The sequence below is a fragment of the Drosophila eugracilis genome, unplaced genomic scaffold (assembly GCF_018153835.1).
Source record: "Drosophila eugracilis isolate 14026-0451.02 unplaced genomic scaffold, ASM1815383v1 contig_2169, whole genome shotgun sequence".
In the NCBI taxonomy this organism is placed as follows: Eukaryota; Metazoa; Arthropoda; class Insecta; order Diptera; family Drosophilidae; genus Drosophila; species Drosophila eugracilis.
The window spans coordinates 329,714-348,844 of NW_024573054.1; the positions used below are offsets into that span (position 1 = coordinate 329,714).

Genomic DNA, 19,131 nt, shown 5'->3' on the forward strand with positions numbered 1-19,131 from the left:
TTGATCCTCAATCAGAATCAGACCTTCAGATTTCATCGGTTACTTGGATGTTGGGATTATTCGTTTGAATTCGCAAGCGATGCAAGATATCTTCACATATGTCGTCTTGTATTTGTTCCATAACTGAATTGGTTGTCGAGGAAAACATGTGGTGATGATAATTACGAACAGCGTTCTTGTTTGGTACGCATTTGATGAAACAACTGAATCCGCAAGTCTATGATCCCAATGAGATCTGCCTCACAAATTGCAAAGAAGCTAGTCAATGTTGTCGATGGTGGTCTCTCAGCTCGTGTTGCCGCATTATCCTCAGTGAAGTAAACTCTTTGGCCATTTTCCAAATTCACTGCTAAATGTACAACTGTGGGATATCTTTCATGAATTTGAAATGACAATAATCACCACAGTGCTAATGACGATTAGTACTGAATTATCTGCCTATTTGAAAATGGCGGATTTCGTCATTCGCATTTTCCGATGCAATACCAAACACAGCCATGTCGCTGCCTTTTGTGACGCACTTGCACAAATATTTGATTGACTTGGACGAATGACTACTCTCAAGGTTTGCATATACTTTGAAAATTCGGTATAGCAGCGGGCAATATGGTACAATGAATTCATTTCTGATCTCAACCTCTTGATTTTGAACTTTAACTTTGATAGTTCGACCACTTTCTTCTTTTAAACGCCGGAGATAAACTGGATATCCATGGTTCCGTGTGACTGTTTCAGCAACTAACGGTCGCGGATATCGTTTTGTGTATTTTCCATCATCCATGCAAGGCGATAATGGATTTAATGCACCATGCACCATCTGTGTCGTCACAATGTCATGTAGATGGGGATCAGTGACTGGATCAGGAATTTCAGCTGATATGAATGTAATTTGAATGTAATTTGTTCAGCAACCAAATTAGGATATGAGCATGAGGTAGTCCACGCTTCTGGCGTCCCTCCGAGTGTATACAAGTTATGGCCAGACATGGCCAGAGGGGGGGGGGTATTCTCCCGGATATTACCTAGTTAATGTTATCTGCATCCTCGCCTTTTCAATTCCAGGTCCCTTCGTCCTAGTCTTTCACAGCTCAATCTTTATTTTCCATCAAGCTACTTTAAAATAGAACAGTAATCGATTTTATACGTTACAATGGTTTTATTGTTGCAAATAATAATTGTCTGCTGGCTTTGGGGGTACAAATCGAAGTAAATCTAAATCATAATTTTGGCTGGCTTGTTGACTGCATAACGCTGGCAGAGCGGTTGCAGCAGTCCGATGCTGACAGCAGCGGTTTTGGGGATTTTGGGCCAAAGTGTTGCTATGCTCCAGGTGCTGGTGTTGCATTTCCGTCCGTGTGAAGGGGTAGGGGTAGCTATGGCTGAGACAGCTAGCGATCGGTCAGTGCTCTTCCATTGTCGCGCTGCTGATAGCAGCGGTTCTGGCTATTTGGGCCAACGTGTTGCTAACCTCCAGGTGCTAGCTCTGCAGCTACTGCTGAGGCAGCTAGCGGGCGGTCCATTCTCACGCTACTGCCGTTGCAATTCTGCCGGTGCAATTCTGCCGTTGACGTTCTGTCGCTGCGCTGTCGCTCTGACGCCGCTGACTTTTGGTGTCGTCACTACCGCCGCTGTGTCTCTGCTGGTCGCCGGTTGGCTGAGTGGGGTGATGAGGAAAGTCTCGGTGTCTAGTATCCGGGTCGAGAGGCGGTGAAGGGAAGGGGGCGCTTAGGCGGTGTTAACTCCTCCCCACAGATTATAAGGCTTTGGTTGCGGTTTCCAGAGTATCCTGCGCTTCCAGGTTTGCAGGAGGGTCCCGCAGTTTAGGGATTTCTTTGGTCGACGTTATCTTCTCCCAAACGAAGAATACCGTTGTCATAATGGAGAGGGTTATGACTATCTCCACTGAAAAGGATATCCAAATCTTTTCTGACATTACAGATAACTTCTTTAGGTTTTCCATGCTGAATTCATGGACATATTTCAGCGATAGCTCGTAACCCGTTGTTTTTACCTGGGTTAGCACGGCGGGTATTGCCATAAGGTGTGTTGATGAGTAGCTGCTGTAGTTCCGGTCGCCGATTGAGATTGTTTCGTTGTCAAATTGTATGACGTACGAGCGCTCTAATTTGTACTTCTTGGTTGGTGTGGATATCGTTCCATTGAAGTTGGTTAGGAAGAAAATTCGACGGCCTCAACAACGTTTTGATAAGGGAGGCTGTCCACCTCCGCTAGTATTGTGTCGACCTCGTCGTCGTCCAGGAGATTCGTGTTGACCACTCCAGTCTTTCCTAGTTGGCAGGCCTTCAGTATGTCGTTGACCTGGTCCGCTATTATAATTGCTTTGTGAAGAACGGCCGTCGTCAAACAACTTAGTATTGATGCGAATCTGCTGATTGTTGTTTCTCGCCAAACTGTCCACCTCTTTCAAGATGGCATTCCAATCCGATTTGTCCGGTGATCCCGGGACCCACTTCCAGCCTGATCCTAGCCAGTCGATTGAGCGTTGTCTTCGTATTGATGCGCCAACCATGTTCGAGATTCCCTCTGAAGCGTGTTGCAGATAGTGGCCAACCAGTGCGTTGATACGTTAATCGGTTACCACCATAGCCTCGTTTGCTACCTGGTCGATGAGTTGCTGCATGTGGCCTAGATTGATGACGTGAGCCAGTTTGAAAACGCCATTGGTCCTCCAGACGGTACCTTGTTGCAAGGGGACAACCAGTGCATCATATTTGAATAGGTGGGGGTTTGTCGCGACGTAGATTGTGGAGGCACTTGAAACGTCGGCAGGGGATTACGTGCACATGAAATTGTAAATTTTTATAATAAAATAGTTTCTTTGTCTTAAGCCTAATGTTTGTGTTGGTGTTCTTGGTATTTTGTTGTATTGTTCGAATGTTCTTATTACAAAAAAAATTTTATTTAGTGTGGTTCAATGTCATTTTGATTAAATGTTCCCGCTTTGGAGATCTTTTCGATTACGTTAGCGGATTCGGGGCTCGCTTTGGGGATCTTTTGTTTACGTTAGCGGACTGGATGTTTACAGCATCCGTTTGATTTGGGCTGCGTGAAATTGATCTGGGTGGGAATGATTCTGAGGCCTGGTTGACAGAAATAGCTGACCACGGATTTATCTCGGGTCTGTCAGAGTTATTTGGAAATTGGCTCTCGGCTCAAAGTTGTTTATAAATTGGGTAAGAGCCCCTAAATAATGAGTCATATAACTCCCCCATTCTAAATTGAATCGTCCCGATTCATTGGAATTGATGGGTATATTGAATGTAATTGATGGGTTAATTCGACAATGATATTTTCTTCTAGGGTATTTTAATTGTCGGGCGCATTATTTATTTCATTATCGGAAATTTTATTTTCTGGTTCATTTTCTGTATGAATTTGCCATGGTTTGAATATTAAAAATTTTCTGAATTTGATTATAATCATAATAGATAAATATATAAATGTGTATATGATTAATATTAACGTACCTGGTATTTGAGTTTGTTTAATTTGGATAAATGGATTTAGTATGTTAATATTATCGAATGTGAGTTCCGAATCATTAGATATAATATATTCGGATACTAAAAAATCTGTATATTTTCGAGCTGTGATGTATTCCAATATCTTATTGTCTATATTGGTGTAGGAAATATTATTAATTTTAGTGGTGCCATTAAAGGTCATTAAATATGACCCATTTAAATGAGTGTCATTAACTGTATTTACTCCATTTACAAAAATGGCTCCATCTTGGATTACATCTACATTTTTATTTTTTTCTCGGATTTTGTTACAAAAGGATTTTTCTCCATTTAGTAATTTAGTGAAACAAGAGCCTTCTGGGTTAAATGTGCAATAATTATTAAATATTTCTGTCTTAAAATTAGACAATACATAGTACTTATTTCTACATTTTGCGACGTGATTATCAATTAATAATTTTCCATCATTATGTGAAATGGATCTTGAATTGTAAACGTCACAAGGATCGGTAATAATAGGGTATTTTATGTAAATTATAATAAGATCTGGATGCAAAGCGATTTTAAATTCAGATATATCTAAAAGCTCTGTTATAACTACAGGTCTATCTTCGTGCTTATAAATTTCTAGTATATCATCATTATTTAGAATTATAGTATTAAATACATCAATTTTGGCAAGTGTAATTGTGTCCATTAAATTCATAAGATCGTAAGTAAGCAAGTGCAGACGATATTTTCTAAGTGGAATTTCTTGATCTTTAAAGGCTGTTTTGAATTGTACAGATAAAGATTTTATCTCTTTAAATATTTTAGAATTAATAACGAATTGATCGTTATTATTTTGTATTAAATCATCGATTTTATTTTGGACTGTTATGAAATCTTCATGATCTGGTGTTCCCGCTATCCATTTCCAAATGGTACCTATTTCATTAATGCCTCTTTTTGATCTACTGGGTATAATTTGTGAGATAAGTATTCTGATAATTTTTAAATCGTGGGATATATCCCAAAGAAAATTCTTGTTGTCTTGACTCTTTAGAAATTATTGTGAAAATGCAACATTTTCTCTTGGGCTTGCTGCAATAATTTAGGAATATTATCGTGTTTGATAAAAATATCAAAAGGTCGATGATTGGTTATTGAATGAATTGTTAAATTGTATTTTTGTGCTGCTCCAATTATAATTTCGGAATAATCAATTAAATTAAGTTCATCTTTAATGCAGCGAGCAATTTCTGTTAAGGTAGAGTGTGCCCTTTCTATTTGTCCGTTTGACGTACTATGTCGAGGATCTGCAAAGAATAAAGATATCCCATTTCTTTGTGCAAAAGATTTAAATTGGGATGAAGAAAAACTTGGTTCGTTATCTATTATCAAAGATTTGGCTAATGGAAATTGTTGTAAAATTTCTGAAACTTTATTTTCTATATTCAGTTTATTAGGGATTTCTTTTACGACTAAGTATTTCGAATACGAATCTATACGAGTAATGAATATTAGATTCTGGGCGTAAAATATGTCAAGATGCAAATTTTCACCTTCTTTTTCTGGAATTGGAGCTTGACCGATAGGAATCTGTACAGGGTGTCTGTTATATTTGTTTTGATTTCAGAATTGGGCCAATAATAGAGTCTAGTTATTTGTTTATAATTTTCATCAATTCCTCTGTGAGCTCTACAATGAGATTCTGTGATAATAAGAGATCTGTCTTCAGCGTTCTCGACATCCTGGACAAATATCTTAGTGTATAAAAATTTGTTTATAAAATTGTTCTTAAGTGGTTTTTGAATTCTGTAAAAATCTTCTATTCCCTTAAGATTGCTACTAAATTTTCTGGAGTGTCATACTCTATTACATGTCTAGTATTTCCGAATACATTAATCGACTCATGTATTGTATACCTCCGTTGCTATTATCAATTGTTGCTTAAACTGGTTTAAGGGTTTTCGGGTTTCTTGTATTACATTCTCAAAACTACTCTCTGCTGAATGCTGAGTATTTAGATCTGAGACCGATTCATTACTTTCCGTTAAGTTATTTATTTGAATCCTTGATAAAGCGTCCGCAACAACATTTGTTGCTCCTGGCTTGTAAATAATTTTGGGTGAATAACTTTCAATAAAGGAATACCACCTTTTCTTCTCAATATTTGGATTTTTTTGAGAAATGGAAAATGAAAGAGGTTGATGATCGGTATAGATCTCGATGTTGTTAACCCCATATAAGTAATTTCGAAGATTTTTAAATGCCCATACAATGGCTAAAAGTTCCTTTTTATTTGTTGCATATAATTGTTCGGTTTTAGTCAGAGTTTTTGAGATAAATGTAATTGGTTTTCCTTCCTGAGAAAGAACAGCACCAATTGCTAAGTCAGATGCGTCCGTTGTTAGAGTAATTTTTTTATTATAGTCGGGTTGTACTAGTTCTACTTGTGCAATTAAATTTTCTTTGAGCTCGTTAAAAGCTCTTACAGCTGAATCATCAAACTGTATTAAAGTTTTACGAGATGCCTTTTTTGATACTTTGCCGTTTTGGCCTTCTAAATATTTTGTTAAAGGTTTAGCTATCTTTGCGTAATTTTGCACAAATTTTCTGTAATATCCTGTAAGGCCTAGGAAGCTTCTAATCTCTCGAATATTTTTACGTATTGGATATTTTACGATAGTAGGAATTTTTTCAGGATCGGTTTTTATCACATTGTGAGAAACAACGTAACCGAGAAAATTGGTTTCTAATTTAAAGAACTTTGATTTTTCAATTGAAATTTTCATGTTTGCGTTCATCAAAATTTTAATAATGAGAATTAAATCTTTGTAGTGTTGTTCAATTGTTTTTGAAAATATAATTATGTCATCCATATAAACGTGACATGTTTTACCCACTTGTTCTCTTAAAATATCATCCATCGCTCGTTGGAATATTCTTGGAGCGTTGGTCAAACCGAAATGCATTCTTAGGAATTCGTATTTTCCGTTGTTTATTGAAAATGAAGTTTTCTGAATGTCTGATTCATTCATGAGAATCTGATGAAATCCAGATTCCAAGTCAATTGTTGAAAAGTATTTGGCTTTCCCAAGATTTGACAAAATCACTAAAGGGTCCTGCATTGGTATTTATATATATTTTTTTTTAATATAAATTCTTTTAATGGAAGAATGGTGTTTTCTTCTGTTAAAGAATGTTGGTTTAATATGTTTTCGTTATCATAATTTTATTTTTCTTCTATTCCATTATATTTAATTACTCCCTTAGCTGTATCAATTACCGCTCCTATTTTATTTAATAGGTTATAGCCGACCAGTAAATCTGAGTCAAGCCCATCTATTTCATAAAAAGTATATGGTGTATCAAAAATAGTTATTTTATGATAAAATTTAATTATTGAATATCCATTCACTGTGGATACTCTTTTGTAAATCGGAAGCTCGTTCTTATTTTTATAAATACCTGTTCTTATATAACACGAGGTTGCCCCAGTGTCAATTAATATTTTTAATTTTTTATTTATTTTTGGATCATTTCTAAATAAGTAGGGTAAGCCTACTCCTGGCTGTTGTCTAAAAAATGGTCCTCTTCATTGTTATTTAATCTCATCGTCTTGTTAACCGGTTGGTTAACAGTTCCAGTTGATACCCTTTTATTTTGGACTTGGCTTGCTGAGTGTTCTGGGTCTCAAATTTTTTTGTTTGATCCCACTTGTTCTGACTATATTTATTATTTTGATATTTATTATAGCCTTGATTATAGCCATTATTAGCCTTATTCTGAAACTGGATAGACTCGTCTACCTCCATAGGTTCCGGCTTATTTTGTGGCTGCCTATAGGTCTTCCACTGTTTTTGTTGGTTATTATTAAATATAAATTTTTTGTATAATAATAATAATAATAAATATATGATAATAACAATAAAAATATAGTATCGCTCACGAATCGTCCTTTTATTTTTTTCTTCTCGTTGTTATTTTTCCTGTTGGGGTTGTCCTTATCCTGAATGATGATCCTGATTGGGGTCGTCCTTCCTTTTTTTGTTTTTAGATTGGGTCTTCCTTCTTTTCAATATTTGGCGAGGGATTGCCCTTCAGCCTGTTTTCTATGAATGTCTTTTGTTGTTGATTTTAAAGATCATTTTACTTTTCGATTTTAAACATTTCTGTAATTTAACTGTTTTTTTCCATGTTTATTTTCTTTATGAAAAATTTTGTCACTTTTTGATTTTTATATTGTCCGAGCAGTGAATTTATGTTACGATCACTATTTTGTAATTTGAGATTTCAAGGGATTATTTCATTAATTATTTTCCACCTTAGTTTTTTTGATCAACACAAACTTTTTATTTTTTTGCCGGTTGTATAGAGTTTAAGGGGATTATTGCATTTATTGATTTCCACCTTATTTTTATCAACACAGGCTTTATTAATTCGTCGGTTGTATCAGGTTTTTTGGCCGCGCTAAATTCCTTTGTTCACTTAAAACTTTTTTGTTTTTATTTTAAAGCTTGTTTTTTTAGAATTTTTTAATCGCACGGCGCCACGTTGGGCGCCAATTAAGTTTCTCACTCGTGATTTTAGTAAGAAAATTTTATTTTATTTTTTAATCACTTAATCACTATTACAATTTTTCAATAGGTCGAACTTAGTCTATTCACTGCTCGTTTACTTTTTACTGATTATCACTACTGCTCGATTCGGATCTCAAAAACGGACTGTCGATCTCTAGTTCAATGATTAATAATCAAACCTCGGCTTAAGAGAATTTATCCCCAAAAATTGATAAAGAGAATGGAATCTCAAGAGAGTCGGAAAATAGGATGATGCAATTTGTCAATTAAATTTGAAGTCCAATCTTGGCCGGAAATTGGTGTTTACATTAACGGAGTTTAGGGACCGCTTTGGGGATCTTTTTGATTAGGTTAGCGGACTCGGGGCTCGCTTTGGAGATCTTTTGTTTACGTTAGCGGACTGGATGTTTACAGCATACGTTTGATTTGGGCTGCGTGAAATTGATCTGGGTGGAAATGATTCTGAGGCCTGGTTGACAGAAATAGCTGACCACGGATTTATCTCGGGTCTGTCAGAGTTATTTGGAAATTGGCTCTCGGCTCAAAGTTGTTTATAAATTGGGTAAGAGCCCCTAAATAATGAGTCATATAACTTACATGCATTGGCATATTTGTCTTATGTATATGTCGGGGGCAGTGGTATATCGGTCGGCGGCAAGGGTATGTTATTCATGCTGACACTGTTATAGATTCTTGCAGTTACACAGAGAGTTCCGATCGGTTCGAATACCCAAGTTCAACTAACTCAGCATAAGCGCTCACGACATAAACTCACTCAAGTTGAGCGTATGCAGCCATCTCTGTCTTACTCAAGACTCTTGGTATCTTACCATCGGACCTCACTCAGCAGCAGAGCGTCTCTGCCCCTGCTGCCGTGCATTTGCTCAACATCAACGAGTGAAGCAGAAGCAGGGAATTCCCCGAATTCCCCGAATTCCCAAATTACCAGAATGCTACATTAACTGGGAATCGCACTACGACACGGCCTTCCTGACCTATCACACGTCCTCGTGTGTTTAGCTTTCAATATAAAAATCACTTATATAAATATCAAATCTTCTGTATTCATTACATTTCTTTAAACATAATCTTATTAATTAATTTAGTTATTCCTTTATAACATTATTCTCTTTTGTAAAATAAAACATTCGTGCATTTCCTTTGACACATTTTAACAATTATGTAATTCCTGTAACACATCTTACAATATAACATTAGTGTAGTTCCTTTAACACATTACAATAATCTTTAGTGTAGTTCCTTTAACACTTTCTAACATTTGTGTAGTTCCTTTAACACATTACAATAATCTTTAGTGTAGTTCCTTTAACACTTTCTAACATTTGTGTAGTTCCTTTAACACATTACAACAATCTTTAGTGTAGTTCCTTTAACACTTTCGAACATTTGTGTAGTTCCTTTAACACATTACAATAATCTTTAGTGTAGTTCCTTTAACACTTTCTAACATTTGTGTAGTTCCTTTAACACATTACAATAATCTTTAGTGTAGTTCCTTTAACACTTTCCTTTTTTTTTTTTTTTATGATTCTCTTTCTTGATTGTCAGACGCATCTTCCATCGTGCCGTCCCTATCTTCGCATATTAGATCATTATTCGGCAAAGCTCTTAAGAATTCATGGGAGTATTTGTAAGTTCGCTTACTTGTTAAGGACTTTAACAGATATCTATCTCCATCTAGTATTTTGACAATCTCAAACGGCCCTTTAAATTTAGGGTCAAGCTTAGTTTGATGACGCTCCTCATTCTTAATCAATACGTGATCGCCTAAACTATGTTTAATAATTTTCGCCTTATTACTATCAAACCTGCGCTTATCATATCGTGCGCCGTCTTCCATATTTTGTTCGGCTTGTTTTCTTAGATTTTCTCTGTCTATTTTGTCATCAACTTTTTTCATCTATTGGTAGTAAGCCAAAAGGTCTAGCTTCCTTACCAATTAACAATTCTAATGGGCTAAACTTAGTTACTCTATTCGCCGTACAATTCATTGCCAATTGCACCTCGGCCAACGCATCCTGCCACGATCTCTGACCGGTTTCCACAGCCGTCAACATACTTTTGAGTGTACTCATTACTCGCTCGACCTGACCATTGGCCCTACTCGCACCGGTGGCAATTAAATGCAAATTAATTTTTTGAGAGGAACAAAATTCACGAAAATCTGAACTTGCAAAACAACGACCTTGATCCGCTATAATTCGGGTAGGCAAGCCAAATAAGGAAACAACTGATCTTACGGCCTTAATACAACTTTCCGTATCTATTTTCAAAGTGTGGTAAAAATAAACAAATTTTGTAAATGCGTCTATTAAGACAATAACGTATTCTTTTAAGTCATTTTTACCACTCAATTTTCCTGTTATGTCAATATGTACCGTGTGCCACGGTATATCTATTTTGGGAATAGAATGTAACTCTGCCTGCACTTTACCTACGGGTGGCTTCGATAGTTTGCAAGTGATACAATTCTCTACGAACCGACGCACATATTTTTGACATATTTTCAAACCAATAATAGCTATAAACCTTATCTAATGTCTTTTCCCATCCCAAATGCATTATTGATTCGTGGACATGATTGATAATTGCCCATCTAAATGACCTTGGAATTACCGGTAGACATTTAGTTTTGCCATTTCGCTGTATTTTCCTATGCAAAATACATTTTCGTAATTCATAGGTTTTATCTAAATTATCTGGTAATTCATTATTTCTTAATTTAGTTGATATATCTAAAATCTCACTATCTCGCTGTTGCTCCGAAATTAACCAGTTGTCGGTTACCTCAGTCAAATTTATTCGTTTCTCAGGTATTTTATTCTGAACACTATTTTCCTCAGGTATTTTATTTTGATCATTATTTTTCTCTTAAAATTTACAAACTTACAGAGCCGCTTACACAAACACCAACTGACAATTTTTTTTTTGTTTTTATCTAGGAAACACAATTTTCTCCTGTTTACAGACATAATACATTTTCAACTTATGATGATCTTGTTCATATCATTCAATTCGAATCAGAATTTTCCAATAATTCAGATTTCACACAACTTAGATTTGTCTCTTAGTTTCTCAATTTAATTTGATGTACACACTTACACCCAATCACCTTGACCCCTGCCATAACACTTCTCATCCCTGTGAGACAGCTGTTTTGGTGCGGTCCTCAATTCCCTCTTGGGACACAGACGCACATTCACTTGTGCCGTCTTCATGCTCTTTCCCCTCTTGGGACACAGACGCACGCTTACTAACGCCGTCTATTAGTTCGTTCCCCTCCTGGGAATCGCCATCACTTAGGCCATCGAATTCTTCGTTTCTCAATTATTTTATCCGCACACTCTAAGCTAATTCACAGTTTTGGCAAATCATAATGCCATCCCTTTTCTACGCCACTACGAACAGACCTTACTCAGCAGCTGAGTATATCTCTTTTTCTGGACTGCTGATGATGCCTGCACAATTCTGCACCTGCACCATTCTTTGCCACACTTATACAGTGGGCTAATTTACCATTCTACGACATGCAGTTATTATTACCGATCCCCGCCATGACAAATCCTTCTGTCATGGTGCGATCATCACTGACCCCCACCACAGCAAGTCCTTCTGCTATGGTGCGATCTTTGACCCCCGCCATAACAATTCCATTTGTTATGGTGCGGTCTTTTGTAGATCTATTAGCCTAATTTCTAATTGACCTATCGTCACACGAGTCATTGGAGTTCCGTCAATAAACCTATCCGAGTGACATCTCAACATATTGTTTAATATCGTCTTATCAGAATCAATTAAATTAGTATCAGAATTTATGATTTCTTCATACTTCACTAGACTCAGAACATTTACTCTTTTTATATTATAAAAGCAAAATTTATCTGCATCAATTGATACACCAAAGCCCAGGCTTAAAACTTCACGGCCAATCAACACGTCATGCTTCAAATACTTGTCCATAACTACATGTAACACAACTTCTAAACAATATTGTTCAATATTAATATTACTCAGAACCATTTAGTTACAATATTGTGAAATCGTTTTCCGCTGAATTTATCTGCAACACTCTCCTTGACCAGTGAACATTCGGCTACAGAATCGAAACAATATGGAATAGACTCACCGGATAACGTAATTGTTCCACTTGGTGGAGCCAGTGTACAAACGTCAACTCGCTTCTCGTAGCTCTTGCTGCTTGCATCAGTACGATTTTTGGGGCATACAGAAGCCACATGTCCGTTTTCACAGCACTTAAAACATTTAATTTTTGATCGATCCTTCACTCCGGTCGCGTTGCTCACGCTATAACTCCTTTCTGTTGGGGCTGATGCTTTCTCCATTCGAGAGCGGCATTCTGCATATTTGTGGCCAACCTTTCCACAAAAATGGTACTTCACCTGCGACTGCATTCTTGTTTTCTTCTTATCCGGACCCGTCGAATATCCGACCTCCTCGTTGTTACGCTTCTTGAAAGCGTAAGCCTGTAGCTGCTGCTGCAGCTCATTACGAGTCGTCACATTCGTTGTAAACAGCCAATGCCACAAATTATTATCAATTTGAGCCATGTGAGCTAACGGTACTGGTACCGCAATCTTCTGCAAATTCTTGGTTTTCCATTTTGACATAAGTAGCGTCACAATACGGCTGCCGTATTCGGCGAAGCCCTCCTTCGGCTTTCGATCATTCAGAACATTTAATAGCATGGCGGCAGAAGTCTCAATTCCAACAAAGCGTTGTATAAACAGCTCCTTGAACTGCGCCCAAGTGATGCCGGCAAAGCAAATTTGGGAAAGCCACTGAGATGCGCAGCCTTCTAGTGCCTTGCTTAGGGCGATCACCAGGTTGCTACCCTCGAGCACGTTATCCGCCAAAATTAGATCAACTGTTGAACACCAAGAGGAAGCATCCGCTCCAGTGATGTCAGGATAGAATTTTGGAAGAGTCACATATGATGCTTTTCCATCGGCTGGCGGTGCCCTTGGTGTCTGCATGTTTTTGATGATTTCCAGTAGGTTGCGGTTTTGTAGCTCCAACGCTGACAAATACGGATCGGTGGCATGTGCAGTAGGCAAAGCAGATCCCACTTCTGATGTCGGGGGCAGTGGTATATCGGTCGGCGGCAAGGGTATGTTATTCATGCTGACACTGTTATAGATTCTTGCAGTTACACAGAGAGTTCCGATCGGTTCGAATACCCAAGTTCAACTAACTCAGCATAAGCGCTCACGACATAAACTCACTCAAGTTGAGCGTATGCAGCCATCTCTGTCTTACTCAAGACTCTTGGTATCTTACCATCGGACCTCACTCAGCAGCAGAGCGTCTCTGCCCCTGCTGCCGTGCATTTGCTCAACATCAACGAGTGAAGCAGAAGCAGGGAATTCCCCGAATTCCCAAATTCCCCGAATTCCCAAATTACCAGAATGCTACATTAACTGGGAATCGCACTACGACATATACATATACCCTGGGAGGGCGGCTATAATTAGTAGTTGGTTGGAGAAGAGCTTATCTTCCCCATGGAAAAAAAAATAAAATTTTTGGGCCGGCTCGTTGGTCGAAACTTTAGGAAAAATTTTATTTTTTTAAAAAAAAAATAAAATTTATATATTTTTATAAAAAAAAAAAAAAATTAAAAAATATAATCCCTAAAAAAAAAAAAATTTAGAAGAAAATTAATTTGGGAAATGGAAAAGGGAAATTTTATATTTGTCGGCGGCAAGGGTATGTTTTCCATCTTGATGCTTTTATTGATTTTCGCAGTTGCACAGCGAGTTCCGTTTGGTTCGAATACCCAAGCTCAACTGACTCTTGCATACGCGCTCACGTCATAAACTCACTCAAGTCGAGCGTATACAGCCATCTCTGTCTTACTCAAGACTCTTGGTATCTTACCATCGAACCTCACTCAGCAGCAGAGCGTCTCTGCCTCTGCTGCCGTGCATTCGCTCAATTTTAACGAGTAAATCAGAAGCAGAGAATTCCCCGAATTCCCAAATTACCAGAATGCTTCATTTACTGGGAATCACACTGCGACACGGCCTTCCTGACCTATCTCACGTCCTCGTGTGTTTAGCTTTCAATACCACAAGACTCAATTTAACTTTAAACTTTTCTTTATTTTTAAACAGATATTTTTATTTCATGTATTGGACAAAAGCTTTCAAAATAAAAATCACATATATAAACGTCAAATCTTCTGTATTCATTATATTTCTTCAATTAAACATAATCTTATTAATTCATTTAGTTATTCTTTAATAACATTATTCTCTTTTGTAAAATAAAACATTTGTGCATTTCCTTTGACACATTTTAACAATTGTGTAATTCCTGTAACACATCTTACAATGTAACATAAGTGTAGTTCCTTTAACACTTTTTAACATTTGTGTAGTTCCCTTAACACATTATAATAACTTTAGTGTAGTTCCTTTAACACTTTTTAACATTTGTGTAGTTCCTTTAACACATTACAATAACTTTAGTGTAGTTCCTTTACTCCCTTTTTTTTATGATTCTCTTTCTTGATTGTCAGATGCATCTTCCATCGTGCCGTTCCTATCTTCGCGTATTAGCTCATTATTCGGCAAAGCTCTTAAGAATTCATGGGAGTATTTGTAAGTTCGCTTACTTGTTAAGGACTTTAACAGATATCTATCTCCATCTAGTATTTTGACAATCTCAAACGGCCCTTTAAATTTAGGGTCAAGCTTAGTTTGATGACGCTCCTCATTCTTAATCAATACGTGATCGCCTAAACTATGTTTAATAATTTTCGCCTTATTACTATCAAACCTGCGCTTATCATATCGTGCGCCGTCTTCCATATTTTGTTTGGCTTGTTTTCTTAGATTTTCTCTGTCTATTTTGTCATCAACTTTTTCATCTATTGGTAGTAAGCCAAAAGGTCTAGCTTCCTTACCAATTAACAATTCTAATGGGCTAAACTTAGTTACTCTATTCGCCGTACAATTTATTGCCAATTGCACCTCGGCCAACGCATGCTGCCACGATCTCTGACCGGTTTCCACAGCCGTCAACATACTTTTGAGTGTACTCATTACTCGCTCGACCTGACCATTGGCCCTACTCCCACCGGTGGCAATTAAATGCAAATTAATTTTTTGAGAGGAACAAAACTCACGAAAATCTGAACTTGCAAAACAACGACCTTGATCCGCTATAATTCGGGTAGGCAAGCCAAAAAAGGAAACAACTGATCTTACGGCCTTAACACCACTTTCCGTATCTATTTTCAAAGTGTTGTAAAAATAAACAAATTTTGTAAATGCGTCTATTAAGACAATAACGTATTCTTTTAAGTCATTTTAACTACTCAATTTTCCTGTTATGTCAATATGTACCGTGTGCCACGGTATATCTATTTTGGGAATAGAATGTAACTTTGCCTGCACTTTACCTACGGGTGGCTTCGATAGTTTACAAGTGATACAGTTCTCTACGAACCGACGCACATATTTTGACAATAATAGCTATAAACCTTATCTAATGTCTTTTCCCATCCCAAATGCATTATTGATTCGTGGACATGATGGATAATTTCCCATCAAAATGACCTTGGAATTACCGGTAGACATTTAGTTTTACCATTTCGCTGTATTTTCCTATGCAAAATACATTTTCGTAATTCATAGGTTTTATCTAAATTATCTGGTAATTCATTATTTATTAATTTAGTTGATATATCTTAAATTTCACTATCACGCTGTTTCTCCGAAATCAACCAGTTGTCGGTTACCTCAGTCAAATTTATTCGTTTCTCAGGTATTTTATTCTGAATACTATTTTCCTTAGGTATTTTCTTTTGATCATTATTTTTCTCAGGCACATTCGTTCACCCTTTCTGTACTCTAAGTCAAAGTCAAACGATTGCAAAAATGCCCACCACCTGTGTACCCTCGGCGTTAAGTCGAGTTTTGTGCGACTAGCCTTCAAAGAATTGCAGTCTGTATAAACGATAAATTTACGTCCCTGCAAGTAATGGCGGAAATGTCGGATACCGTTAACTACCGCTAGCGTCTCTAATTCATAAGAATGATATTTTGACTCGGCAGGAGACGTGCATTTACTAAAATACTCAATGAGATGGGGTTTGTTATCAATTTTGTGCAATAGTATAGCTCCATAGCCAATTGAACTGGCGTCAGTGTGCAACTCAATTGCGTATTGCGGGTCGAATATGATCAAAACGGGTGCCTGTGTCAACACAGATATGATTTTAGCTCGTATTTGCTCGTGGTCTTGTTGCCAAGTGAAAGTTGCAATTTTCTTTGACGTTAGGTGATACAAAGGCTTAAGCGTCTCCGAAAATTTTGGAACGAACTGTCTGAAATATGAAGCCAATCCAATGAATTGTCATAACTGCGACACAGATTGTGGAGGTGGTTTATATTACGTGGTTTGGCCTAATTTCCCCGTTGCTTATTTCGAACCCCAGATACTCTATACGAGTTTTAAGGAAAAAGCACTTGGTTACGTTAAACGAAAATCCGGCATTACTTAATGTTTCGAGTACAGTATGCAACCGTTCCAACGCCTACTCTTTGGTTTCGGCTATAACCAACACATCATCAATATAAACGATAACATATGTGTGTGCTAGAGTTCCTAATGCTCTTATTATGGCCCTCTGGAACACAGAAGGTGGATTTTTCAAGCCAATAGGCATGGTCAAAAACGCGTACTGCCCTTCTGGCGTTACAAACGCGGTTCGCTCTATTGAATTTTCATGTACTAGAATTTGATAGAAACCACTGGCCATATCTAAATACGAAAAATATTTGGCACCGCGAAGCCTGGCAATCTGGTCTGCGATAAGAGGCAACGGATACCTATCAGCAACGGTATTCTCATTTAATATCCTATAGTCCACACAAAGACGATCAGTGCCGTTTTTCTTCTTTACCAACATCATAGGGCTGGCGAAAGGTGAGCAACTTGGACGAATAATATTTGCTTTCAATAATTCATCAATTTTACAGCGCACATGGTTTTTTCTTCCTCGCTCTTTAGTGGATCTATTAAATTAATTTCTTACTGTCCTGTCGAGACTCGAGTTTTTGGAATACCGCCGATAAACCAATCAGAGTAATACTTTAGGATATTTGTTAAGGCCATTTTATCGGATTCGACTAAATCAATATCAGCATTTATAATATCTCTGTAATCATTTACAGTCAAAACATCTACCCTTTTTGTTTTATAAATTTGGAATTTGTCGGCGTCTATTGTTACTCCAAAGCCCTGGCTAAGGATTTCACGACCAACCAACACATCGTATTTCAGATACTTATCCATAATTACGTGTAACAAAATTTCAAAGCAGTATTGTTCAATATTTATATTACATAATACTTGCTGAGTACTACAAATGGCATCATTACTTATACCGTTAAGTTTTACAATGTTATTTATTATTTTTCCCTAAAATTTATCCACGGCGCTTTCCTTCACTAAAGAGCATTCAGCACCCGAATCAAAGCAAAATGGAATAGACTCACCGGATGCCCTTATTATTCCAGACGGTGGAGCTACTGGTCAGATATCTACCCGCTTCTCATACGTTCGGCCTTTTGGACAAGCAGATGCAAAATGTCCTATTTCGTCACACTTAAAGCACTTAACACTTGAGCGATCCTTCGGTCCAGTCATGTTGCTGCCGCTGTGGATTTTGCCTTTGCTCTGGCCCTTCTCCAAGCGAGCACGACATTCGGCGTATTTATGGCCAGCCTTTCCACAATAATTGCATTTCATCGGTGTCGGAAACTTGAACTTCTTGCGCTCCGAGCCTTTTGAATCGTCGTCCATACTGGGATATTTGAAAGAGTGTGCGTGTAACTGTTGTTGTAGCTCATTGTGAGTTTTCACGTTGTTTGTAAAACCAGCGCGTCAACTTGTTGTCTATTTGCGCCATGTGAGCCAGAGTCACTGATACCGCTATTTCTTCCAAATCCTTGGGTTTCCATTTTGACATAAGTAGCGTCACAATACGGCTGCCGTATTCGGCGAAGCCCTCCTCCGGCTTTGGCCATTCAGAACATTTAATAGCATGGCGGCAGAAGAACCGTGCCCAAGTGATGCCGGCAAAGCAAATTTGGGAAAGCCATTGTGATGCAGCCTTCTAGTGCCTTTGCTTAGGGCGATCACCAGGTTGCTACCCTCGAGCACGTTATCCGCAAAAATTAGATCAACTGTTGAACACCAAGAGGAAGCATCCGCTCCAGCGATGTCAGGATTGAATTTTGGAAGAGTCACATATGACGCTTTTTCCATCGGCTGGCGGGTGCTCTTGGTGTCTGCATGTTTTTGATGATTTCCAGTAGGTTGCGGTTTTGTAGCTCCAACGCTGACAAATACGGATCGGGTGGCATGAGCAGTAGGCAAAAAGCGTATCCCACTTCTGATGTCGGCGGCAAGGGTATGTTTTCCATCTTCATGCTTTTATTGATTTTCGCAGCTGCAGCAGAGTTCCGTTTGGTTCCGAATACCCAAGCTCAACTGACTCTTGCATAGCGCTCACGTCATAAACTCACTCAAGTCGAGCGTATACAGCCATCTCTGTCTTACTCGAGACTCTTGGTATCTTACCATTGAACCCTCACTCAGCAGCAGAGCGTCTCTGCCTCTGCTGCCGTGCATTCGCTCAATATCAACGAGTAAAGTAGAAGCAGAGTAATTCCCAATTCTTAAATTACCAGAATGCTACATATACTGGGAATCACACTGCGACATATTCCATAAAAAGAATGATAATTTATATTTAGAAATAAGTAAATGAAATATAAAAAAATAAATAAATAAAAACCAATTTTTATAGTACGTTAAATAAACACATTTTTAAAATCTATATAAACAATTCATTTTTATTTCGTGAGATGGATTGAGAGAAATAAATTTTAGAAGTTATAGTTTCCAGTAAACAGTATAGATCGAGTAACTGAAGTGATGATTTACTTTATCTAAATTTTTGCAGGTTTCAATAATGAATTTCTTAAGTCAATTAACAAAAGCGAATTCTGCCCTTGAAGGGAAAT

The 19,131-nt window shown here is 37.6% G+C and overlaps 1 protein-coding gene across 1 annotated transcript; it reads right to left on the reverse strand.

Annotated features, from left to right (window-relative positions):
• Window positions 1-11,257: 11,257 nt before the first annotated feature.
• Window positions 11,258-12,039, reverse strand: LOC121530070. The gene is made up of 2 exons (XM_041818483.1): window positions 11,827-12,039; window positions 11,258-11,740 (listed from the first exon to the last, which is right to left on the reverse strand). Exons 1-2 carry the CDS (start codon window positions 12,029-12,031, stop codon window positions 11,592-11,594), a joined length of 354 nt encoding a protein of 117 aa, XP_041674417.1. The 5' UTR covers window positions 12,032-12,039; the 3' UTR covers window positions 11,258-11,591.
• Window positions 12,040-19,131: the final 7,092 nt, after the last annotated feature.